Here is a 24,667-nt window from a genome sequence, read left to right as displayed (position 1 = left end):
AGCTTCTCTCAAAGGATGTCCTCACCCTTCTCCGAGGGAACATCTGAGCCATTCCACAGCTGGTCCCAGCACTGCCCCATCCAGACCAGACACCAGGGAGAGCTCTTCCTTTAAAAACCAAAGAGCAAATTAATGTGATTACAAACAAAAAGTGTAAAAAAAGTAGAAACAAGAAAAAAGTTACATTATCACCATCAGGAGCTCAGGGAAGGACTGACCCCTCCATGCCAGGGAAAAACCCACTCATGGCTGAGGGAAACCAAGGCTTTCTCCCTTCCCCCTTCATTGCTTTCATAAAATAATGGTAACCCAGGGCAAATGAGGGCAGTGGAGCAGCCCAAGCCCTTCCTCCCCTGCCAAACAAACCAGCCACTGCACAGCTTCTGCAGTTGAACCTCTGCTCCCCCCATGGGGGTTTGTTTTGGTCTGGGTGGCTGCCCCCAGCTCCAGCCCCAGCACAGTGGGTGCTGGGGGCTGTTGGCAGGGCCAGGAGCCAACTCCCATTTCATTACCACCCCAGACTATCCCCCAAAGCCCTACCAAAGAGAAGAAGGTGCCAGAATTTAAGTCGATCATCTTCAGCTTGCACATCGCCAGGTCAAGGAAGAGGTTGTCATCCTTGAGGTCCTCCTTGGTGTCTCCAGCAGTAGCTCCACCTGGTACAGCTTCTCCAGGGGCTCCTGCTCCTTCCCTGGGGGCCACACCAGGCTGTCAGTGTTCTGCCCAGGGCCCCAGACAACAATGAACCAGACAAGCGAAACCAGGGTGGATGGTGGCCACCAGTGCTTGCCAGAGCAGATCTCCAGCTCAGCTCCAGCACAAGAGCTGCAAGTTCCCTTCTGATAATCCCTGCTCAGAGCTACAAGCAGGTCAAAAAAAGTCTGGTTTGCTTTGCTTCTTATTGCCAAGAGATGTGTGGAACTGTTACCTGCCAGGCCCCTGGATCAAACTGTGCATGTGGATCTCTCCCATCTTCTAGGGCACATGAACATCCTGCATCCAGGGATCATCGAAGAGGTCTTCCAACGATGGCCTGTCCAAGGGTTGCACGGACAGACACCTCTTAATAACATCTTGGCACTCTGTGAAGAGAAACCAGAAAATGCCAGTCCGTTGGAGAAGGATCCTGTCCAATGTGCCCCCTCCCCATTCCCGTGCCCAGGCCATGCTGGGTGTGCTCAGAGCTGTGCCTAAACTTCCCCATGGATTCTCTGTTTTGGAGGAGAGCAGGACATGTGCCTCCTCCTCAGCAGCTGCCAGAGCGGGATGCTCATGAGCCTGCTGCTCTCTCCCAACACTGCTATTCCCCCTGTGCCACAGAGATGAGGATCCACCTTGAGAAAGCCGTCGTGGGAACAAGATCCGCCCCCAGATGATCTTCCGGCCCCTCCTGAATGGGTGCTTCCCAACGACCAGGTGGTACAGCAGGAGGCCCAGGGACCAGATCGTTGCTGCCTCGCCGTGGTAGCATCTGAGCTGGGTCCATTCTGGTGGGCTGTAGGACAGGGTTCCTGTGGAATACAGATGGAGTTCATCAGGGGATGCTGCTGCTCCCAGAGCCTCGCCCCAGCATCCCTGGGCATGTGGGGGCTGCACCAGGGGAACACAGGGTGACCTGCTGCCCTCTCGCCAGAACCTGTTACTCATGGACAAACTTGGGGTTGGAAAAGAAGCCACTGGGGTTGGAAGGAGGCAGCAGAAGCCCTGGGGAGGTCCAATCATGACATGCAAAATAAAACCATTCCCAGTGGTGGGAAAAACCACTCTCATCCCTCCCTGCATTGCCCCCAAATAACAATTACAAGCCGAGGCAAACAAGGGGACTGGAGCAGTCCAAGTCCTTCCTCACCTGCACACCAAACTGGCTGGGGCATGGGGTCTGACCCCCCTCACTGCTACACTCATTGGGGTTTGTCAGACTGGCTGCCCCAGCCCCAGCCCAGGGCACAGTGGGAGTGAAGGTGCTCAACAGGGCTGCAAGCTGCCCCCCTTCTACCCCCACCCAAAAGTAACTTTGCTGAAGAGTTAATCCCATGCCTGGCAGCAAGAGAGGAGGCCCTGGTGCTACACCCAGGCTGGGCCATGAGATGCCCAGGAGCATCCCCTGGGAGGGCTCACCTGCAAATTGGGTGTAGGCTGTGTCTTGGAGGAAGGTGCCACAGCCAAAGTCAATCAACTTGGCCTGTCCGGTGCACAGGTCGATGAGGATGTTCTGTGGTTTAATGTCCCTGTGCAGGACCCCGCAGCTGGTGCAGTGCCGCACGGCCTCCAGCACCTGGCGGAACATCCCCCGTGCCTCCTCCTCCGGCAGGAACCTCCGCTCTGCCAGGAAATCCCAGAGGTCCTGACACCGCTCCGGGCGCTCCAGCACCAACAGGTAGTCGTTGGGGAGCTCAACCCACTCCAGGAGCTGGACGATGCCATGGAACCCAGTGGACACTTTGTCCAGCAGCACGATCTCCAGGGGTGCTCTGGTGCCATCGGGCTGCAGGAGGACCACGATGCCATCAGTGGGGCTGAAGCTGTGTCGGGGCTCTGGAACCCCTCACAGCCCGGGATGATCTGCCTCCCCCGCTCACCCCTCGCCCGCTCTCCCTCCAGGACTCCTGGCCGTTTCCACCCTGCCGGGCCCAGGCTTATCCCCGCCCGGCATGCCCCGGGTTCTGCCGCTGGCCCCGCTCACTCACCAGCTCGCCCCAATGACGGATGCGGTTCCGTGAGACACTTTTGATGGCCACCTGCAAGCCAAGGGGAGCAGCAGGCTCAGCTCGCTGCCCGCTCTCCTCCTCGTCCTCCGCCCGCCCTGCCGAGCCCCACCCTTCTCCTCCTCCTCCTCCTCCTCCTCCTCCTCCGCTAGCCACTCACCGGGGCGCCGTCCGCTAGCCGCGTCCCCGCGTAGACGTTGCCGAACCCGCCTGTCCCCAGCAGCTCACCCAGCCGGTATCGCTCCTGCAGGGCCTCCTGCGCCTTCCCTGCGGGCGACACGCGGCCGTCAGCGCTCGGCCCGGGGCCACACACGGCCCCCGACGGCCTCTGCACCGCCCCGGGCCGGGCATCCCCCTCTGAACGGGGCACGGGCGGCTCGGGGCCGGCGGCCGGACTGCCGAGCGGCGGAGCTCGGGCCGGGGAAGGCGCAGCGGAGGCGGCGGGAGCGGCCGAGCCGCGTGTGTCCTCCGCGGGCCCCGGGAGGAGCCGGAGCCGGGATCGGGTTCGGGGCTGGGGCTGGGGTCGGCACCGGACCCTGCGTCGGGACAGCCGGGGCCAGGCTCGGGACAGGCGGAGCCAAAGGGTGACGATGCCGCCCCAGCCTCAGCCACTGATGCCCGCCCAGCCGCGCCATAGCCAGGCTCGCCAGAGCCGGGCGGAGCCGAGAGCGCGGCGGGAGGCCCAGGGGCGGGGAGGGGGCAGCCCCGGCCGGGGCTGGGGGCGAGCCTGGGGCATGGCCCGGGCTGGCAGGGGGAGCGGGACACCGGGAAAGGAGGGGACACAGGGAAAGGGACAGCGGGAGAGGAGGCGGGGAGTGGGATAGAGACACCGGGAGAGGCTGCGGGACACTGACGGAGGGCGAGGGACAGCGGGAGAGGGAAAGGAGGAGCAGGAGAAAGGGACGGAGAGGGTCGTAGATTGCTGCTGCTGCTATCGCTGCCGCCGCTGCTTTCGCTGCTGCCGCCGCTGCCGCTGCCGCCGCTGCAACTGAAGCTCCGGGGCCGTTAGTCCCAGTGGCCATATGTCCGAGTGGCCGTTTGTCCGTTCCCCGCTCGCCCCCGCGCGCCCCACGGCCGAGCCTCGCGCGCCCCGGGGGCAGCCCCTGAGTCTGTCCAAACACGGGAACTTTGCCGTGTTCAGCCCAGGTCCAGAGGCTTGACTGCTGCACGGTGGCACAGCAATCCCCTTGGCTGCTGTTGTGCATTGTCCCTGCTGAGGGTCAAACACTAGCGGATCACATTCCCTGACTCTAGAATTCGTGCCTCACCCAAGCACTGCAATTATGTCTCCAGCATTGTTTTCCAAGCAAAACAGGGGAAGACAAACTGTGTGTAACTCATGGTTTTTCAGAGAGTCTAAAACTTGCTAAGTCATAGATCTTAGAGGTGAGGTCCATTTGCAATTAATGGCATGGAGCAGTGTTGCAACATGGAAAAGAGAAGCATAAAAGTTTTCAGGAAAGTCAGATGTCTTCCTTGTCCTAGTTTTGTTATGGGCAGCCCTGTCTCCCTCCTTTCTGGGGAAGCCCTTCCTGCTCAGCCACTCTAAGGCAGCCCTGGCCAAGGCACAGGCAACCTGGCCCTTGGCTTGCTTTTCTCTTTGCTTTTCTCCCTGGTGGGAGGGGATGGAAAGGGGGCTTAGGCAGGATGCTCCCCCTCACCTGCGCGGTGAGGACTCCCCTGGCCCATCCCAAAGTACTGAGGGTTGGCTTGATACTCCTTCCTTGGGCTGGAGAAGAAAAATAGGTTTTGATGTCTAAGAGCAGGTTTTGCAGAATGCCCAATGGCAGCTGGAGCTCGTTCCTCAGCTGGAGAAGCATGTCAGCAGCTGGAGAGTAGCTCCAGATCAGCAAAGGCCAGAGCAGCGAGAGCGGAGTCTGATGCTGTGAGCATGTGGCAGGGCTGGGCAAGTGCTGTGGGGCCAGGTGTCCTCTCCATGCCCCCCCAGCTGATGGTTCATGCTCCTCTGGCAGGGGAAGGAGTTCTTAGTGCATCAGGGGAGCATGATGTGGCCAAGTGGACTGCGAGATGCCTGTGGTCCTCCCCAGCCTGGAAGCATGTTTCAGGCAGCTCAGCCAGTTTTCGCTGGAGAAGAAAATGTGGCCAGGTGCATCTCTGCTGGGAGGTGCTGCTGTTATAAATTAGGTCTCAATAATCAATCAGAGACAATGTCCAATTAAATATAATTTGATTTATTTAGAGCAAGTGGGTATCAGCGAGGCAGCGCTGGGCAGATAACTGCGCTGAAATAGTCCGAACTCCCCTCTTTTATGCAGTCTCTATTTTCTGACCACGTATATCTTCCGGAGTTGGTACAGCCCCTTCATCATGTTGTTTGCTAGATGGTCTTATTCTTGCTCTTCGGTGGTCGTGGGAAACAAGTCCTTGTATGTTCGCACTGTCGTCCCCCCCCCCCAAGCAATGATTCTATATCAGCCCACTCCTCAACAAATACAGGATACAGGATGTGCAGGGTGGGGGTCTCCCTCCCCTTTCTATTCGGTTCTGTGGGCAAACAGGATGCCTTAACAGGATGTGTTGAGGCCCCTTTTCCTCTCTCTTGCGATTCTTGCGAATTCTTATCACACTGCTGCTGCTTTGTGCTGCTTGGAGCACAGAGCTGCTCCTTTATGCTCTTGGGGGGATCAGGGAGGGAAGTGTGGTGCACAAGAGCAGGGACAGCCTGGTGAGGGTGACAGGCACTGTGTGGGAGCCAAAGGCTGGCTGCTGTGGATGGCTTCATGAGCTACAATGCTGAGCTGATAGAAAAATATGTTCCTCTGCTGTAAAGTGCCAGAGTTGCTTCCATGGAGGCTCTTGAATTTCCTCCTCATCCTAGTGGTGAAGTCCCCACTGGCTGATGAGTGGAGGGTGCCCATGCTGGGCTCCCAGGGAGAGGCAGATTCTGTGTGCAACAGCTCTGTAGGACAAGGCTGGAGCGACTCAGCAATGTGGAGAACCTTTTCCAGCCTGCCTGTTCATGGCAAACCAGAGTCCTCTAAAGCCCGGCTTGTTTCTAAAGGTGGTGGTTGTTCACTGTTATATTTATTGATGAGCCTCTAGCATAGCTATTTTTACCTCTGCTATGACCAGTGTTGCGGACAGTCCTGCTAGCTGCACTTTGGCAGCTGAAACTGCCCACCCACTTGTAACCATCGATGGAAGATGTTGGGGTTTTGAGTGTTCTGGACTAAAAGCAATAATAACTAGTGCCTTAATGCAGGCTGCCTCTTGTCTGCTCTAACCCTGTGCATAGAAGTGGGAGCCAGGCTCCAAGCCTTTTTCAAATGTGATTGGACTTACTCTGCTGAAGTAACAGAAATGGACTCCATCATGTATTTACAATGTAAGAATCTTTATAACAACAACAATCTATAGAACGTATTTACATAAAAACCTATCTAACAACAAAATATAAAATGTATTTACAGAGGATAACACTATCTAAAATCTACGTAGATAAAACAACTGAAGAACTCTTTCAAAAACGTATATACAGGTGGGTGTCCTCCACGCCTCACATGTCCATCAGTCCTGGAAGAAAAGCAAGCAGCACGGTCACTGCAGTCAGGCCCTGAGGGTTTGTTCCCTGTGCCCCCAGGCTGGCACACGCTGGCAGAGCAGGACTGTGCCGCCAGCACTGAGCCCGGCTAGGGCTGGGAGCTGGGCCCAGGTGCTGGGACGGGGCTGGCGTGGCCCAAAGCAAGCGCAGGGCAGGCCGGGGGTGGTGCTTGTGAATCCACCAGAATGCAGGGATGCCCCGGGTCCCCGTGTCCCTGAGCAGGGCCACCCAGCCCAGCCCCAGCCTGGCGGCAGGGGAGCCACTGTGCCTGTGGGCAGGGCATGGGGAGCACGTGCCTGTCCTGCTGCCGGTGTCGGTCTTCATCCCAAGACCATGTCCTCCTCCTCATCTTCCTGGTCAACTTCCATTTCCTCAACACTATCTTCCATTTCCACCTCCATATCTTCATCCATCTCCTCTTCCTCCACCTCCATCGCTTCATCCATGTCCTCCTCCTCCACCTCCATCTCTTCCTCCATCTCATCCTCATCCACCTCCATCTCTTCCTCTATCTCATCCATGTCGACCTCCATCTCCTCCTCTCCATTCTCTTCTATATCTACATCCATGCTCTCCTCTTCATCCATCTTTCTATCAATTTCCATCTCCTCTTCATGGTCTCTGACAGCCTGCACAGGGAGCAAAACCTCAGAGTGGGGTCCCTGTCCCACAGCATCCCCTCAGAGCTCCAGCCCGCCCGGGCTCTCAGGGGGTGTCCACCTCCATGGAATGGCACTGTACCTCCATTGCGACAAATGGGAGCATCCTGCAGGGATGGATGGCAAAATCCAGGCAGCAGGGAGCGTTCAGGACTGACGGCAGTCTTTGGGAACAGGTAAGAAACAGGGTTGCAGGGGTGCTCTCAGAGCAGGGCGAAGGACGTGCTGACACAGGGGCGACTGGTTGTGTTGTGCCCTTGGCTGGGCGATGGCAGTCCCAGCTGGAACACCAACTGTGACATGACAGCAGATCCAGGACCACACCCCTGTGGACCATGGCAACCACAGAATGATGGAATCCCTGAATGGTTTTCCTTGGGATGGACCCTGAAGATCATCTTGTTCCGCCCTGAGCAAGCTCCCCCTAGAGCAGGTTGCTCAGAGTGCTGTCCCAGCTGGACTTGGGATGTTCCTAGGGGTGAGGCATACACAGCCTCCGTGCACAGCCTGGGCCAGTGCCTCACCACCCTCAGTGTAAAATACCAGAGTCCTAAAATTCAACCCAAATCAGCCTCATTGGCCCCTTGGCCAGGCCATGGGTCCATACCCAGCTCAGGTCAGTGCTCCCTGTGCTCTCACAAGCACAGAGCCCAAAGCAAACCCTGACCAAGGGGACACAGCATCTCAGTGTCTGTGCCACGCTGGCTCCCTCCACCCTGGGGTGCCACAGAGCAAAGAGCTTCCCAAAGTATGCCTGGGTCCTGGGCACAGGGGATGCTGCAAAAGCCAGAGGCCCCACTTCTGACACAGAGGTACCTCTGGCCCTGCAGCCCAGTTAAAGGAGATGGACAAGTCATACAAATCTTCAGGGTGTTTATTGTCAGGATAGAAATTCCTTCATATAAAAGAAGAATTTAAAAACAGCACTCCCCGGCTCTCAGAAATAAATATACATATATATATATACACACATATATATTGATAGAAAGAATAATTACCATTCTGCTATGTGATTTTAAAACCAAACAAGATTAATACCAGTCTCCAAACTACTCTGCCAAACCAGTGCAAGGGGATCTAAGAATTCCTGCTGCCCACCTTGCCATGGGAGCCTAGCTGGGCATCAGACTGGGCATCAGGCATCCTCCTGCTGCCTGCACAGCCCAGCTCTCCTTTCCCCACCACTTGCTAGCAGATGCTGGGACAACAGAAGCTCTCGGGGTGCCACCACCGTAGGTTTCTTCTCTTGCAAAGCAGCCTGCCAGGCTCTGGGGCGGCTGTGCCATCCAAGTCACTCTGCGGGACACCAGGTGTCACATCTGTCCAATGACCTGCCTGCCCACACGGCTGCTCCCCCTCAGCCCAGACCTACCAAAGAACAACAACTGAACCCCTTGGCTTCGCAGCAGGGGCTTTGCTGGATTTGCCCAAAGGACTCCACCAGGAAGACGTGCTCCTCCAGCGCTGGTGAGGCCATGGCCCGCTGAGAGTTCATGTCTGCCCGCTGGATTCCCACAGCACATATCTCGATGCCAGTTTTTTGCAACAAAATTGCAAACTCTTTGTTGCAGACTGCCATGGAATAACCAGGACCCAGGCATTTTTGGGCACAGGATTGCCTGCCGTCCTCATGTTGCATTCTGTTCTGTGTGCAGCACCCATTGCCCCAGCAACCCACAGAGCAGTCCCCATCCCTCACGGCTCATGCTCTTCTCCATGAAAACTGCTTTCTGATCGTCCTTCCAAAGCCCCAAGACCCCAGCTGTGTGATGCTTGAGGGTGTTGTGGCACATGTTGCATTTTCCCAGCCACAGCAAGGCTCTCCAGTTGGTGTTCCCTGGCAATGGAAAGGAGGGAGATGAGTAGCCCCTGGTCCCCCAGCCTTAGCAGGGTACACAGAGCAGCCAAGCAACAGCTTGAGCCCGGCAAAGCAGCCCTAGTCCCCCAGCAGGTGATGCAAAGCTTTCAGCCTGATGATGAGCTCCATCTATCCTCCATCTATCCCTTCTTCCATGGATGCATGCATGCGTGCATCCATGCCCAGGTGATGGCTCAGGGAGCTCCCCTCAGCTCCGGGGTGCCCGGGAGCAGGGGGTGCCCACAGCCCAGTGCTCCTTAGCGCTGGTGTCTGGTGCCACCTGGTGCAGTGCCATTGGTGAGGCTCTGCAGGGCCACGCAGGCTGGGCCCTGCTCCCAGATGTGATGCCATGGGAAAGAGCCCGGTGGGATCTGTCTCTACAAATACCAAGTGTGTATGGAGCTCAGGGTGGGACCGCTCTGGGCACAGGTACCCGCAACACAGCGCTCGCTCCCACACACCTCCAGGCCAGGCAACCTGGAGTAAGTGGAAACCACAACTCTGCAGATGCTGCATGTGCCCAAAGCGAATGGAAAGAGAGCTGGGGTGTGAAAAATAAAGATTGTTTATTTACAGAAGAGCAGCAACAAAAATGAACTCCAGAACATATTTACATTGTGAGAATCTTTATAACAACAACAATCTATAGAACATATTTACATAAGAACCTATCTAACAACAATGTATGAAACGTATTTACAGAAAAAAACCAAAACTCTCTAAAACATCTACTGAAGACTGCTGAAGAACTCTGAAAAACGTATATACAGGTGGGTGTCATCCACGCCTCACATTGCCGTAAGACCTGGAAGAAAAGCAAGCAGCACGGTCACTGCAGTCAGGCCCTGAGGGTTTGTTCCCTGTGCCCCCAGGCTGGCACACACTGGCAGAGCAGGACTGTGACGCCAGCAGTGAGCCTGGCTGGGGCTGGGAGCTGGGCCCAGCTGCTGGGACGGGGCTGGCGTGGCCCAAAGCAAGCGCAGGGCAGGCCAGGGGTGGTGCTTGTGCCACCAGAATGCAGGGATGCCCCGGGTCCCCGTGTCCCTGAGTAGGGCCACCCAGCCCAGCCCCAGCCTGGCGGCAGGGGAGCCACTGTGCCTGTAGGCAGGGCACGGGGAGCACCTGCCTGTCCTGCTGCCGGTGTCGGTCTTCATCCCAAGACCATGTCCTCCTCCTCATCTTTCTCATCAACTTCCATCTCTTCCACATAATCTTCCATTTCCACCTCCATCTCTTCCTCCGTCCCGATCTCGTCCACCTCCATATCTTCATCCATCTCCTCGTCCACCTCCATCTCTTCATCCATCTCCACGTCTACTTCCATCTCTTCCTCTTCATTCTCTTCTATATCCACATCCATGCTTTCCTCTACATCAATCTTTCTATCGACTTCCATCTCCTCTTCATGGTCTCTCACAGCCTGCGCAGGGAGCAAAACCTCAGAGTGGGGTCCCTGTCCCACAGCATCCCCTCAGAGCTCCAGCCCGCCCGGGCTCTCAGGGAGTGTCCACCTCCATGGAATGGCACTGTACCTCCATTGGGACAAATGGGAGCATCCTGCAGGGATGGATGGCAAAATCCAGGCAGCAGGGAGCGTTCAGGACTGACGGCAGTCTTTGGGAACAGGTAAGAAACAGGGTTGCAGGGGTGCTCTCAGAGCAGGGCAAAGCACGTGCTGACACAGGGGCGACTGGTTGTGTTGTGCCCTTGGCTGGGCGATGGCAGTCCCAGCTGGAACACCAACTGTGACATGACAGCAGATCCAGGACCACACCCCTGTGGACCATGGCAACCACAGAATGATTGAATCCCTGAATGGTTTTCCTTGGGATGGACCCTGAAGATCATCTTATTCCAAGCTGAGCAAGCTCCCAGCAGAGCAGGTTGCTCAGAGTGCTGTCCCAGCTGGCCTAGGGATGTTCCCAGGGATGAGGCATGCACAGCCTCCGTGCACAGCCTGGGCCAGTGCCTCAGCACCCTCAGTGTAAAATACCAGTTTCTTTAGACACAAGCTAAATTGACCCCCTTGCAGTTAAAAGTCATTCCCCCTTCTCCTCTCCCCACATCTTTCCCAGTGGTCCCTGCAAGTCCTGCATGGCTGCAGTGAGGCTTTCCCATGGCCTTCTCTTCTGCAGCCTGAGCATCCCCAACTCTGTCTTCACGGGAGCTTAGAAAGTCAAGCAAAACAGGCAGAAGCACTGCTGGGCTCCTTCTTTCTCTACTCTGGCCACTACCTTCTCCTTTCCTGAGCCCTAGGTGTGAGTGTAAGTCCATTCCTAGGCTGCCGCTTCTGCAAGCCACACGAGTCATTTTGATCCTGGAAACCCCAGCAAGACATACTTTATTTTTTCCTTTCCAGTACAAACACTTCTGCTTTTAAAATCTGAACAAATTGACAAGGTTTTAAAAACAATAGGACACAGTCTTTTAACAGGAGCGCTTATCAACTGCCTCGGAAAGCTGCCCATGCAAGGACAGCCCCGTGGGCACCATTTCCTTACTCGGCAAGCAACTTAAAAAAATGCCCAGTTTTGTACCAAGTTCCTTTCACTTTTTAAACATGAAGAGCTGAGAACTGAAATAAAAACCTGTCCATAGCTTCAAGTGACTAGTCAGGAATAGTCCAACATAGCACCATTTTCCGGAAGGTCAGACTTCTTCCTTGCCCTAGTTATGGGCAGTCCTGGCTCCCTCTATTCTGGGGAAGCTCTTCCTGGTCAGCCGCTCTAAGGCAGCCCTGGCCAGGGCACAGGGAACCTGGCCCTTGGCTTGCTTTTCTCTTTGCTTTTCTCCCTGGTGGGAGGGGATGGAAAGGGGGCTTAGGCAGGATGCTCCCCCTCACCTGCGTGGTGAGGACTCCCCTGGCCCATCCCAAAGTACTGAGGGTTGGCTTGATACTCCTTCCTTGGGCTGGAGAAGAAAAGTAGGTTTTGATGTCTGAGAGCAGGTTTTGCAGAATGCCCAATGGCAGCTGGAGCTCGTTCCTCAGCTGGAGAAGCATGTCAGCAGCTGGAGAGCAGCTCCAGATCAGCAAAGGCCAGAGCAGCGAGAGCGGTGTCTGGTGCTGTGAGCATGTGGCAGGGCTGGGCAAGTGCTGTGGGGCCAGGTGTCCTCTCCATGCCCCCCCAGCTGATGGTTCATGCTCCTCTGGCAGGGGAAGGAGTTCTTCGTGCATCAGGGGAGCATGATGTGGCCAAGTGGACTGCGAGATGCCTGTGGTCCTCCCCAGCCTGGAAGCATGTTTCAGGCAGCTCAGGCAGTTTTTGCTGGGGGAGAAAAGGTGGCCAGGTGCATCTCTGCTGGGAGCTGCTGCTGCTGCTTTGTGCTGCTTGGAGCACAGAGCTGCTCCTTTATGCACTTGGGGGGATCAGGGAGGGAAGTGTGGTGCACAAGAGCAGGGACAGCCTGGTGAGGGTGACAGGCACTGTGTGGGAGCCAAAGGCTGGCTGCTGTGGATGGGTTCATGAGCTACAACGCTGAGCTGATAGAAAAATATGTTCCTCTGCTGTAAAGTGCCAGAGTTGCTTCCATGGAGGCTTTTTAATTTCCTGCTCATCCTAGTGATGAAGTCCCCTTTGGCTGATCAGTGGAGGATGCCCATGCTGGGCTCCCAGGGAGAGGCAGATTCTGTGTGCAACAGCTCTGTAGGACAAGGCTGGAGCGACTCAGCAATGTGGAGAGCCTTTTCCAGCCTGCCTGTTCATGGGAAACCAGAGTCCTCTAAAGCCTGGCTCCTTTCTAAAGGTGGTGGTTGTTCACTGTTATGTTTATTTATGAACCTCTAGCATAGCTATTTTTACCTCTGCTATGACCAGTGTTGCAGACAGTCCCGCTAGCTGCACTTTGGCAGCTGAAACTGCCCACCCACTTGTAACCGTCGATGGAAGATGTTGGGGTTTTGAGTGTTCTGGACTAAAAGCAATAATAACTAATGCCTTAATGCAGGCTGCCTCTCGTCTGCTCTAGCCCTGTGTGTAGAAGTGGGAGCCAGGCTCCAAGTCCTTTTCAAATGTGATTGGACTTGTTCTACTGAAGCAACAAAAATGGGCCACATCATGTATTTACAATGTAAGAATCTTTATAACAACAACAATCTATAGAACGTATTTACATAACACCTATCTAAATCCAAAGTAGAAATCGTATTTACAGAAGATAATATTTTCTAAAATCGACGTAGATAAAACTGCTGAAAACTTTCTAAAACATATATACAGAAGGGTGGCATCCAGTCCTCAGATCGCCGTCAGTCCTGGAAGAAAAGCAAGCAGCACGGTCACTGCAGTCAGGCCCTGAGGGTTTGTTCCCTGTGCCCCCAGGCTGGCACATGCTGGCAGAGCAGGACTGTGCCGCCAGCACTGAGCCCGGCTGGGGCTGGGAGCTGGGCCCAGCTGCTGGGACGGGGCTGGCGTGGCCCAAAGCAAGCGCAGGGCAGGCCGGGGGTGGTGCTTGTGAATCCACCAGAATGCAGGGATGCCCCGGGTCCCCGTGTCCCTGAGCTGGGCCACCCAGCCCAGCCCCAGCCTGGCGGCAGGGGAGCCACTGTGCCTGTGGGCAGGGCACGGGGAGCACCTGCCTGTCCTGCTGCCGGTGTCGGTCTTCATCCCAAGACCATGTCCTCCTCCTCATCTTTCTCATCAACTTCCATCTCTTCCACATAATCTTCCATTTCCACCTCCATCTCTTCCTCCGTCCCGACCTCGTCCACCTCCATATCTTCATCCATCTCCTCGTCCACCTCCATCTCTTCATCCATCTCCACGTCTACTTCCATCTCTTCCTCTTCATTCTCTTCTATATCCACATCCATGCTTTCCTCTACATCAATCTTTCTATCGACTTCCATCTCCTCTTCATGGTCTCTGACAGCCTGCACAGGGAGCAAAACCTCAGAGTGGGGTCCCTGTCCCACAGCATCCCCTCAGAGCTCCAGCCCGCCCGGGCTCTCAGGGAGTGTCCACCTCCATGGAATGGCACTGTACCTCCATTGGGACAAATGGGAGCATCCTGCAGGGATGGATGGCAAAATCCAGGCAGCAGGGAGTGTTCAGGACTGACGGCACTGTCGGGGAACAGGTAAGAAACAGGGTTGCAGGGGTGCTCTCAGAGCAGGGCAAAGCACGTGCTGACACAGGGGCGACTGGTTGTGTTGTGCCCTTGGCTGGGCGATGGCAGTCCCGGCTGGAACACCAACTGTGACATGACAGCAGATCCAGGACCACACCCCTGTGGACCATGGCAACCACAGAATGATGGAATCCCTGAATGGTTTGCCTTGGGATGGACCCTGAAGATCATCTTATTCCAAGCTGAGCAAGCTCCCAGCAGAGCAGGTTGCTCAGAGTGCTGTCCCAGCTGGACTTGGGATGTTCCTAGGGATGAGGCATGCACAGCCTCCGTGCACAGCCTGGGCCAGTGCCTCAGCACCCTCAGTGTAAAATACCAGTTTCCTTAGAGACCAGCTAAACTGACCCCCTTGTAGTTGAAAGTCATTCCCCCTTCTCCTCTCCCCACATCTTTCCTATTGGTCCCTGCAAGTCCTGCATGGCTGCAGTGAGGCTTTCCCATGGCCTTCTCTCCTGCAGCCTGAGCATCCCCAACTCTGTCTTCATGGGAGCTTAGAAAGTCAAGCAAAACAGGCAGAAGCACTGCTGGGCTCCTTCTTTCTCCACTCTGGCCACTTCCTTCTCCTTCCCTGAGCCCTAGGTGTGAGTGTAAGTCATCTCCTAGTCTGCCACTTCTGGAAGCCACACGAGTCATTTTGATCCTGGAAACCTCAGCAAGATATACTGTATTCTTTTCCTTTCCAGTACAAACACTTTTTCAGCTTTTAAAATCTGAACAAATTGACAAGGTTTTAAAAACAATAGGACACAGTCTTCTTTTACCAGGATCACTTATCAAGTGCCTCAGAAAGCTGCCCATGCAAGGACAGCCCCGTGGGCACCATTTCCTTACTCTGCAAGCATATTAAGAATATGGCCAGCTTGGTACAAAGTTCCTTTCACTTTTTAAACATGACTAGCTGAGAGCTGAAATAACAAACTGTCCATAGCTTCCAGTGACTAGTCAGGAACAGTCCAAACATAGCACCATTTTCCGGAAGGTCAGACGTCTTCCTTGTCCTAGTTTTGTTATGGGCACTCCTGGCTCCCTCTTTTCTGGGGAAGCTCTTCCTGCTCAGCCACTCCAAGGCAGCCCTGGCCTGGGCACAGGGAACCTGGCCCTTGGCTTGCTTTTCTCTTTGCTTTTCTCCCTGGTGGGAGGGGATGGAAAGGGGGCTTAGGCAGGATGCTCCCCCTCACCTGCGCGGTGAGGACTCCCCTGGCCCATCCCAAAGTACTGAGGGTTGGCTTGATACTCCTTCCTTGGGCTGGAGAAGAAAAGTAGGTTTTGATGTCTAAGAGCAGGTTTTGCAGTATGCCCAATGGCAGCTGGAGCTCGTTCCTCAGCTGGAGAATAATGTCAGCAGGTGGAGAGCAGCTCCAGATCAGCAAAGGCCAGAGCAGCGAGAGCGGAGTCTGGTGCTGTGAGCATGTGGCAGGGCTGGGTAAGTGCTGTGGGGCCAGGTGTCCTCTCCATGCCCCCTCAGCTGATGGTTCATGCTCCTCTGGCAGGGGAAGGAGTTCCTAGTGCATCAGGGGAGCATGAAGTGGCCAAGTGGACAGCGAGATGCCTGTGGTCCTCCCCAGCCTGGAAGAATGTTTCAGGCAGCTCAGGCAGTTTTTGTTGGGGGAGAAAAGGTGGCCGGGTGCATCTCTGCTGGGAGCTGCTGCTGCCGCTTTGTGCTGCTTGGAGCACAGAGCTGCTCCTTTATGCACTTGGGGGGATCAGGGAGGGAAGTGTGGTGCACAAGAGCAGGGACAGCCTGGTGAGGGTGACAGGCACTGTGTGGGAGCCAAAGGCTGGCTGCTGTGGAAGGCTTCATGAGCTACAACGCTGAGCTGATAGAAAAATATGTTCCTCAGCTGTAAAGTGCCAGAGTTGCTTCCATGGAGGCTTTTTAATTTCCTCCTCACTCATCCGAGTGGTGAAGTCCCCATTGGCTGATCAGTGGAGGGTGCCCATGCTGGGCTCCCAGGGAGAGGCAGATTCTGTGTGCAACAGCTCTGTGGGACAAGGCTGGAGCTGCTCAGCAATGTGGAGAACCTTTTCCAGCCTGCCTGTTCATGGGAAACCAGAGTCCTCTAAAGCCTGGCTCCTTTCTAAAGGTGGTGGTTGTTCACTGTTATGTTTACTGATGAGCCTCTAGCATAGCTCTTTTACCTCTGCTATGACCAGTGTTGCAGACAGTCCCGCTAGCTGCACTTTGGTAGCTGAAACTGCCCACCCACTTGTAACCGTCGATGGAAGATGTTGGGGTTTTGAGTGTTCTGGACTAAAAGCAATAATAACTAGTGCCTTAATGCAGGCTGCCTCTCGTCTGCTCTAGCCCTGTGGATAGAAGTGGGAGCCAGGCTCCAAGTCTTTTTCAAATATGATTGGTCTTACTCTGCTGAAGAAACAAAAATTAACCACATCGTGTATTTACAAGGTAAATACTGGTTCTTTCCGCTTCTCTCATCCTTTCTAGAGACATTCACACCCTTTTCTCCTCCCAGCCGGGAGACTCAGCAGCTCCTGGGAAGAGCAGGGCACATCAGGCACGGGTCTGCTCCATCAGCCAGGCAAGGCACTGGCCTTGGCGATTGCCAAAGCCTGGCAGCTCTGCAGTTGCTGGCAGCTGGAGCAGCTCGGCTCCCGGAGCCTCCAGCGCCGGCCGAGCCCCCTTTGCCCCAAGGTGCTGCCGGCCCTGCTGCGGCTGCTGTGGGCAGCGGGTGTCCGGGCAGCTCCGTGCCTGCCCCGGCCGTGCTCGGGGAGCGCCGGGCTTGGAGGGGACGCTGCCCGGGCAGGGGCTGAGCTCTGGCACCTGTTGGCCCTCGGGCTCCTGTGGGAGCCCCAGCCCCGCAGCCCCAGCCCCGCAGCCCCAGCCCCGCAGCCCCAGCCCCGCAGCCGCTGCCAGCATCGCACCCCGCCCGGACTCTGTGCCAGCAGCCAGCGCCGACCGTACAGCCACCTCCGGGCACCCACGGCCCCTGCCCAGCACGGCCTGCACTGCCCCATCCAGGGCTCACCCGAGTCGGGCACAGGCTCCAGTGGCTGCTGCCAGCAGCAGCAGGAAATGGGGCAGCGCCAGGATCACCTGGCGTGGCTTTCGTCTCTTGAGCAATGGCACAGAAATGTAATGCACGGGAGGAGCAAAGCCCAGAGCCCTTGGAGGCTCCAAGCCTTAACCATCAGCCCCTGCAGCTCCAAAAGCTGCTCCCCGCAGCCTGGCTCCAGCAATTCCCAAGGCTGCCGTGGCCTTCAGAGCATGACAGGGATTTGTCATCCCTGCAGCCTGATGCCAGCTCTCAGCCCAGGACTCCCGAAGGCTCAAGGAGGAAGGTTGGCAGAAGGTTTTTACCTTTTTGGTGGCATTGCTGCAGAGGCTGCTCCTGTCAGAGTCGCCTCCCTGATGGTGACAGCTTTGCTCTTGGGGACACTGCTCTGCCTCAGCCCAGGAACACGAGCAGTGCCCAGTGCCGGGAGCAGCGTGAGTGGAACTTCCCCATGTGCAGAGAGCCCCCAGCCCTGGGGTGGCCGTGCCAGCAACCCCAGAGACCTTCAGCCCCAGGAACCTGGAGCAACCCCAAACCACAACCCTGTATATGCGGCTTGTGCCCAGAGGAATTGCAAAGAAAGCTGGGGAGTGGAAAACAAATGACAATTTATTTACAGAAGAGCAGCAACAACAACAAGCTGCCGAAGGTATTTACAACAGAAGAATCTTTATAAAAACAACAATCTATAGAACGTATCTACAGTGGAAGGTTCTATCTAAAAACTAAAATTTAAAAAACATATTTACAAAAGGCCATAACAGCAACTAATAGAACGTATATACAGGATGTCCATCATCTCCATCAGTCCTGGAAGAAAAGCAAGCAGCAGGGTCACAAGAGGATCCACACTGGGGAGAGGCCCTAGAAGTGTTCCGAGTGTGGGAAGAGGTTTCACACCAGCTCCAACCTCCTCAAGCACCAGGTGATTCACACAGAGGAGAGACCCTTCTGCTGCCCTGACTGCAGGATGGGCTTCAAGCTCAACTCCCACCTTGTCAGCCACCAGCACATCCACACTGGGGAGAGACCCTATGAGTGTGGGGAATGTGGAAAGAGCTTCAGCAAGAGCTACAGCCTGATTCGCCACCAGAGGATCCACACTGGCGAGAGGCCTTTTGAGTGTGGGCAATGTAGGAAGAGCTTCGGCAGGAGGTCTGAGCTGATTGTCCATGAGAGAATCCACACTGGGGAACTGCCTTATGAGTGTGGGAAATGTGGGAAGAGCTTCAACTGGAGCTCTCACATGATCAAGCACCAGATGGTCCACACTGGGGAGAGACCCTAGGAGTGTTCCAAATGTGGGAAGAGGTTTCTGACCAGCTCCAACCTCCTTCTGCACTGGCGGATTCACACAGGGGAGAGACCCTTCCACTGCCCTGAGTGCAGGAAGGGCTTCAAGAACAACTCCACCCTCATCACCCACTGGTGCATCCACACTGGGGAGAGACCCTATGAGTGTCCTGAGTGTGGGAAGAGCTTCTCCAGCAGCTCTCACTTGACCAAACACCAACGGAGGCACCAGTAAGGGAAGCCCTGCAAGTGCCCTGACTGCAGGAAGAGCTTCATGTGCTGCTCCAACTTCATCCCCCATTGGAGCACCTACGTTGGGAAGAGCCCTGGTGACCCATACTTGCAGGGACCCACACTGGGAAGACACCTGGCTGGTGGCTTCCTCCTGATTCCCTGTAGCCACCTGGACAAACACAGGGGCAGGAACATCCATCGGGACTCACACTGATATCGGAAATTCTTTGGGAAGGGCTGATTTATTAACTTTATATCCCCTAAAAAATGTGACCTGCTGTGTCCAGTTGTTTCTTCTGGTGGCATCAAGCGACACTGGATGATCTTAGAGATCTTTTCCAACCTGAATAATTTCCTTCTTCATCCTGTAAAAACAACCAAAATTGGGGTAAAATTAAATAAATGAAACAAAGTGATCTAAAGCTGCACCATTTTACTGGGATTTGTGGGTGACTTTGAGATTCAGGGGAAAATTAATGAGGATTTGGGTGTTCTGGGGCTGCCTAGGCTGGGGTACAGGGCCATGATCTCATAGTTGTGCCAGCAAAACATGTCCACCTGAGCCCATCTGTTCTCCATTAATTCTGGTTTTTTGTCCCAATGCCTGGCCTGGGTCTCCCCATTTGTGGTGTGCCCCCCAAGGTGCTCAAATTGCTGCTGAAGTGCCCAAGCTGCTCCCAGCTGTGGATGTTCCTGTCCACCAACCTCTCCTGGTCAGTGTCATGGGGGCTGGGAGGGGGTTTAGGGGCTCCTGAGGGGATTGGGAGGGGCTTTTGCGGCTCTTGGGGGCATTTGTGGTGCTTGGAAGGGTCTTGGTGGGGTCTGTGAGGGAGTTTTGGGGTCCTGGCCTGGCTCTGTGTCTTGGAGAGAATTTGGGTGGGTCTTTTGGGGAAGATAGGAAAGGGGTTATGGTGTCTCTTGGGAGCATTAATATTGCAGGGAGTGGTTTGGGAGGATCCTAGGAGGAGCTGTGGGGTGGTTTAAGAGGCCTGTGAGTGACTATGGAGCTGGGAGGGGCTTTGAGGCAATTGTGATCCCCCAGACCCCCAAAGCTGCCCCCAGACGCTGCTCCCCAAGATGCTGCCAGGGTTCAGGGGCTCCATGCTGGGGTTCATCCTCCTGGTGCTGTGGGAGAAGGTGAGGGGTGTCCCCAGGGATCATGTGTGTCCCCCAGAGCGTGGGTGACCCCTCCCCATCCCAGTATCACCCCCTTTTCCCTCCCCACGGGGCTCCTGACCCAGCTCCTGCTCCCCCCAGGAGGGAATTTGGGGAGGGGGCAGAGGGGGTGCACAGCCCCTGCTGGGGGATGACCCTGAGCCAGTGCCCTTTGTTTAGCACCAACCTGGGCTTGGGGCTGCAGGAGGAAGAGACTGATGGGAAGCAGATCCTGCAGGTGGGACAGTGCTTGGGGTCAGATGAGCAGTGTTGGACTTCTCTGGGGGAACTGTGAAGGTGGGTAAGGCAGAGTGACCTCACAGTGACCTCACCCAGCCCTCTGTGACATCACACAGCCACCGTGTGATGTCACAGACAACTCTATGATGTCATACCTCCCTGTAATTTCATACACCTGCGCTGTGATGTCACGGCTCACTCTGTGATGTCACTGCCTCCTCTATGATGTCACACAGTAAGTCTGTGATTTAACAGCTGCCCTGTGATGTCACACAGTCCCCCCTTTGATGTCACAACCCACTCTGCGTGTCACTACCCATTCTGTGATGTCACAGAACTGCCCTGTGATGTCACAGCCCTATCTGCAATGTCACAACCCTGCTCTGTGATGTCACACCACCACCCCGTAGTGTCACAGCCCACTCTGTGATGTCCCACAGCCAGCTCTGTGATATCACAGCCCACTCTACCATGTCCCATCACCATCCTGTGGTGTCACAGCCCTCTCTGTGATGTCACACAGCCTCCTCTGTGTCACAGCCTGCTCTGTGATGTCATTCATTCCCTCTATGATGTCATAGCTGCTTGATGACCTCACACAACCCATTCTGTGATGTCACACAGCTCCTTTCTGACATCACAGCTGCTCTGTGGTTCTATAACAGCCACAGAGGTGTTCCCAAAAATTCAGTAAAATAAAAACCTTCTTAACACCAGTGCAGCATTAAGCAGCAGCATTCTTTATTTGGCCAGATGCACAGGGAAGAGCTCCTCCCAAAGCTGTGCATGCTGAGCACGGGAAAGTTCCTGTTTCTATCCTGTGTTTTACAGACCTATTCAGTGATTGTCCCAGAATAAACTTACATATGATCATCTTTTCCCCAAAATCATTACCATATTTCCCCCCACCCTTTGCACATCTGTTCTTCTGTCCTGGGGCTCTCTTTGGTGGTCCCTGGTGGTTGGTGACCCCAAAGTCCTACCTGACCGCCTGGTGAGCTGGTAGAAGTTGGCACACCTGGGCTGATTGCTTCCTACAGAATAAGCATTGTGTGGTTCCAGGGGCCAGGGGGTTTTGGAGAATAAGCATTGTATGAACCCACCACGTGCAAATGATCCTTCATCTGGCAACATTCCCCTCCTTTGAGGCTTGGGAAGCTTCTCTTCCCTTCAAGCCTTCATAAGCCTCACTCTACTCTTTTACTCACATCCCATGAGTTCCTCACCTGCATTCCCAACCATGTTCTTCACACAGCTTAAAGCAAGTGTCATAATCACAATTATTACTATGATCCCAATTATACTCTACAAAAGTAAGGCCGACCAAGCAGTCAGAGAAAATCCAAGTCCTTTAAATATTTTATTTAACCAGTTACTTTCTAATCCTCCCCTTAATTCCCTGCTGAATGCAGCAAACAATTTTAGCCTCTCTGCCTGATCATCCAATTCAGCATCACATTTGGAATGTGCACACAACAAGTGGTGTTGTTTCAATTCAAGGATCCACATACTCCAGTTAACAGCAAAAGATCTAATGCCAGTTTGTTCTGTAAAGTCATTTTAGTTGTGGCTTGCAATTGTTCATTTATTTCAGTAAACCATTTATTTCAGTAAACCCCAACTGAGTTGCATTCACTGAAGTTCCCATTTGCAGTCCAATGGTGTGTGTTTGGTCTGTTCCTAAAGGCAGATCTTTGAGATCTTTGAGGAGTAAAGATGGATTCTAAAATCCATCCCACAGCAGTTCCCATGCTGGGATGTTTCCAAGGTTCATCCCCTTTAACCTTTGCCCACAGTTGGGTTCCCAGGGGTGACTCCTTCCACAAGGGATGTAACCTTAATACCCCAAGTGTCCATTGTGCTCTTGATTCCCCCAAGGGCAAATGTGTGCTCCAAATTCCATCACTTCCCACCCATCCTGTGGGAACTAATGATTTTACCATGTCCTGCTGACAGTCTGTGTCTCTCCAAGCTGAGCTGTTTGTTAGGTGAGACCTAACAAGTGTCATTAAGAAAGGCAGAATAATTTCTACAAACACATCCCAGCCTTAGAGCCTGGGCCACAGCCATGAGCCACTGTACCTCAGGATTCCAAACAGTTCAAGTGTCTATCCAAATGCAATTCCACTTTTCCTTTGTCCTGGGATCCTCTGGCCTTGATCTTATTAAATCAGGATATTTTACACCCACCTGTAAGGGGTCCTCTGGGAGGCCTGGGCTCCCTTCCCAGTCCAGACACCACTGAACTGGCTGGATATATTCCCATTGTCCTGTCTGAGGGCTGTTCCATACTTCTGGAATTTGACATCCCCAAGGGGTATCAGTGCAATCTGTCAGCCAATAGCTATTACCTGAGGTGATTTCCAGATCCAGTTTTGAGATATTACAATTCTCAACAATATTGTTCTGATGTCTAAGAATTTCTTTGGAAGGAATATTCTCCTTCCATTCCTTTCCATTTGCCCTGGGTGCTACTTCCTTCCCACATGTGTTCCCAGATTTTTGTCAAAGTGCTGACTAAAGCTCCCCATGGAATTGGATTTTCTGCAGAGAATATGTGTTGGCAAACAAGCTGTCATAGGGGTTACATTCTGTAATCTGCCAAAATCTTGCACTAACTTTAAGACCACATTCCCCTCCCCAGAGGTTAATAATATGGTTTCTATATCTGTTTCTAAAACCGTAAGATATATATATGTATTTTATATATATATATATATACACAAAACCCCCAGGGTCCAGGGTATCAGTCAGTTTTCTCTCTGCTGTATTTAATGTGTGGTTGCTGGTTTTACCTGCGTGTGATGAACTCAGGGTTTCATTCCTTCCACCCTGAGGGCAGTGTAGGTTACCAGGAGGACTTGGAAAGCTCCTTTGCACTTTTCCTTTAAGGGTTCAGAGCTCCAACTCTTTACATACACAAAATCCCCAGGCTGGAATGGATCAACAGGGGCATCCACAGCAACTGGTCCCACCAGGGTTATAAACTCCTTTCCTAAAGAAATCAGGTATAGATTTACATCTGTTTCTCCCTTTGAATGGATTTCTCCAGGAACTGATGGTGTTTGGTACAGCCAACCCTACAGCAATTCACTGCTTTTGTCCCTGGCTGAATTCTGACTCACAGAAGAGCCAGAGGAAGGGTCTGTGGCCATTTTAAAGAGGTTTCTTGGCACATTTTACTAATTTGTTGTTTCAAATTCTGATTCATCCTTTCCACTTTCCCACTCACCTGTGGTCACCAAGGGCTGTGTCAGTCCCTTTTGATACCCAGGCTTTTGCTCGGCTGTTGCACCTCATCTGCTATAAAATGGAAACTTCTCTCTGAAGACAACCCAAGCGGCCCTCAAATCTTGGTATGATTGATTAAGCTTAATTTTTACCACTTCCCTGGATTTATTGGTGCGACATGGAAAGATCTCTGGACATTCGGAAAAATTGTCCACCATTACCAAAACATACTGATTCCAAATTTGTCTGGGTAATGCAGAGAAATCCATTTCCAATAACTTCTAGATTAATTTCCCTGTTTAACAGTTCCAGGAAGTGGCCTTTTCCTATTTCTGGGATTGTTTTTAAATAAATTGAACAATTCATTGTTATCGATTTTGCAATTTCACTCTATCCCACAGCAAGCTCAGAATTTCAGACATTAGATATATCATGGACTCAGTTCCCCAGTGGGTTTTGTTGTGGGCTTTTTCCTTTATTTCCCTCATTACAAAAGGTAAATCCCTCCATCCCTCTTCATTCTAAGTGGCTTTTAACATATTTGCTAAACATTGATTTGTACAGGGTTCCACTCCCCTCCCACTCGGTTTGGGGGGTCTCATCCCATCTTTTAGCCCCCCTTCTCCCCTTTCCCATCTACCAGCCCCGCCCCCCTTCTCACCGCGCCCCCCGCTCACCCCGCGGCCGGGGGGACTCCCAGCGCCACCAGTGCCACCAGTAGGGCCCCAGCTGTCCCCACACGCTTTTCCCACGCCCAGCGTCGGTTTTGCAGGTGCCCAGAGCCCCAAAGCAGCCCAAAGCGCTCTGCCCTGGGGGGTCCCCAAAGCGGCCCCGCCCCGCGCGGCACTGGCAGCACCAGTCCGGAGCAGTGCGCAGCGCGGGCGGGCGGCATCAGCCGTGCCGGGCAGGGCCGGGCAATGCCCGCGGGGCTCCCCCCGCACTCGGCCCCCGCTTGCCGGGACAGCAAGGGGGGCCCGGCCTGGGCGCCTCCCACCTCCCCTCTCCCCAAATTCCGCTCCCGGGGGCGCTGGGGGCGAGGGGGGGCGCAGGTGGGGTCCAGAGGTGCTGGAGCCACGTGTCCCCCCGCTGCCAGCGCCACCCCCGAAGGATCAGGGGTACCCCAAAACTCCCTCACAGCTGCCGGATGCCCCGCAAGCCCCTAAGGAGTGGGGTCCCCCGGCTTTATCACCCCCAAGCTTCGGCTGCCTCATCCCGACCCCATCCCATCCCATCCCATCCCATCCCATCCCATCCCATCCCATCCCATCCCATTTCTCCCTGCAGCCGCCACCACAACCCCCGAAAAACTCACGTCTAGGTTACTCCCCAATACCTTCCCAAGGAGCATTTGCGACTCACATTTGGAGTCCTGCGAGATCCAAGCATCCTCCCCTCCTCCCGCCCCCCCCAAAATACACAAAAAAACCCAACCCTCCCAGGATCAACCAAAGTTATTTGGGTCTCGGATCTGGTGTCCTACAAAGTCCAAAAACCCCCCCTCCCAAAAAGAACCCCAGGCACCGCCCAAGATATTTGGGCCGAGCTCCCCCTGCCCGCTCACCTGCGGGATGCCCCGAGAAGGGCGATGC

General features: G+C 54.4%; 2 protein-coding genes and 1 pseudogene across 2 annotated transcripts in view; 1 reads left to right on the top strand and 2 right to left on the bottom strand.

Moving 5' to 3' along the window:
- The window catches only part of LOC146424149 (uncharacterized), a 98,334-nt pseudogene extending 79,420 nt beyond the window's left edge, over positions 1-18,914 (top strand).
- LOC146424144 (uncharacterized) overlaps positions 1-24,667 on the bottom strand; it is a 502,567-nt gene that overhangs the window by 361,755 nt on the left and 116,145 nt on the right. The window lies entirely within an intron of this gene.
- On the bottom strand, positions 931-6,701 carry LOC146424150 (serine/threonine-protein kinase pim-1-like). The gene is made up of 6 exons (XM_085043949.1): positions 6,600-6,701; positions 2,866-3,033; positions 2,688-2,738; positions 2,119-2,485; positions 1,335-1,511; positions 931-1,082 (listed from the first exon to the last, which is right to left on the bottom strand). Exons 1-6 carry the CDS (start codon positions 6,699-6,701, stop codon positions 976-978), a joined length of 972 nt encoding a protein of 323 aa, XP_084900075.1. The 3' UTR covers positions 931-975.

This window comes from Lichenostomus cassidix, unplaced genomic scaffold (assembly GCF_008360975.1).
Source record: "Lichenostomus cassidix isolate B80296 unplaced genomic scaffold, HeHo_3.0 HiC_scaffold_42, whole genome shotgun sequence".
NCBI lineage: Eukaryota > Metazoa > Chordata > Aves > Passeriformes > Meliphagidae > Lichenostomus > Lichenostomus cassidix.
Note: the sequence above shows the minus strand (reverse complement) of the source record. Positions and strands in the feature narration are given on the sequence as shown.

Coding starts and splice junctions, on each gene's coding strand:
- LOC146424150 (XM_085043949.1), bottom strand. CDS start 6,701: ATGGAGGTGGAGGAAGAGGAGATGGATGAAGATATGGAGGTGGAAATG. Junction 2,739..2,865: donor GGCTAGCGGACGGCGCCCCG/GTGAGTGGCTAG, acceptor CTTGGCTTGCAG/GTGGCCATCAAAAGTGTCTC. Junction 2,486..2,687: donor TCCGTCATTGGGGCGAGCTG/GTGAGTGAGCGG, acceptor GTCCTCCTGCAG/CCCGATGGCACCAGAGCACC.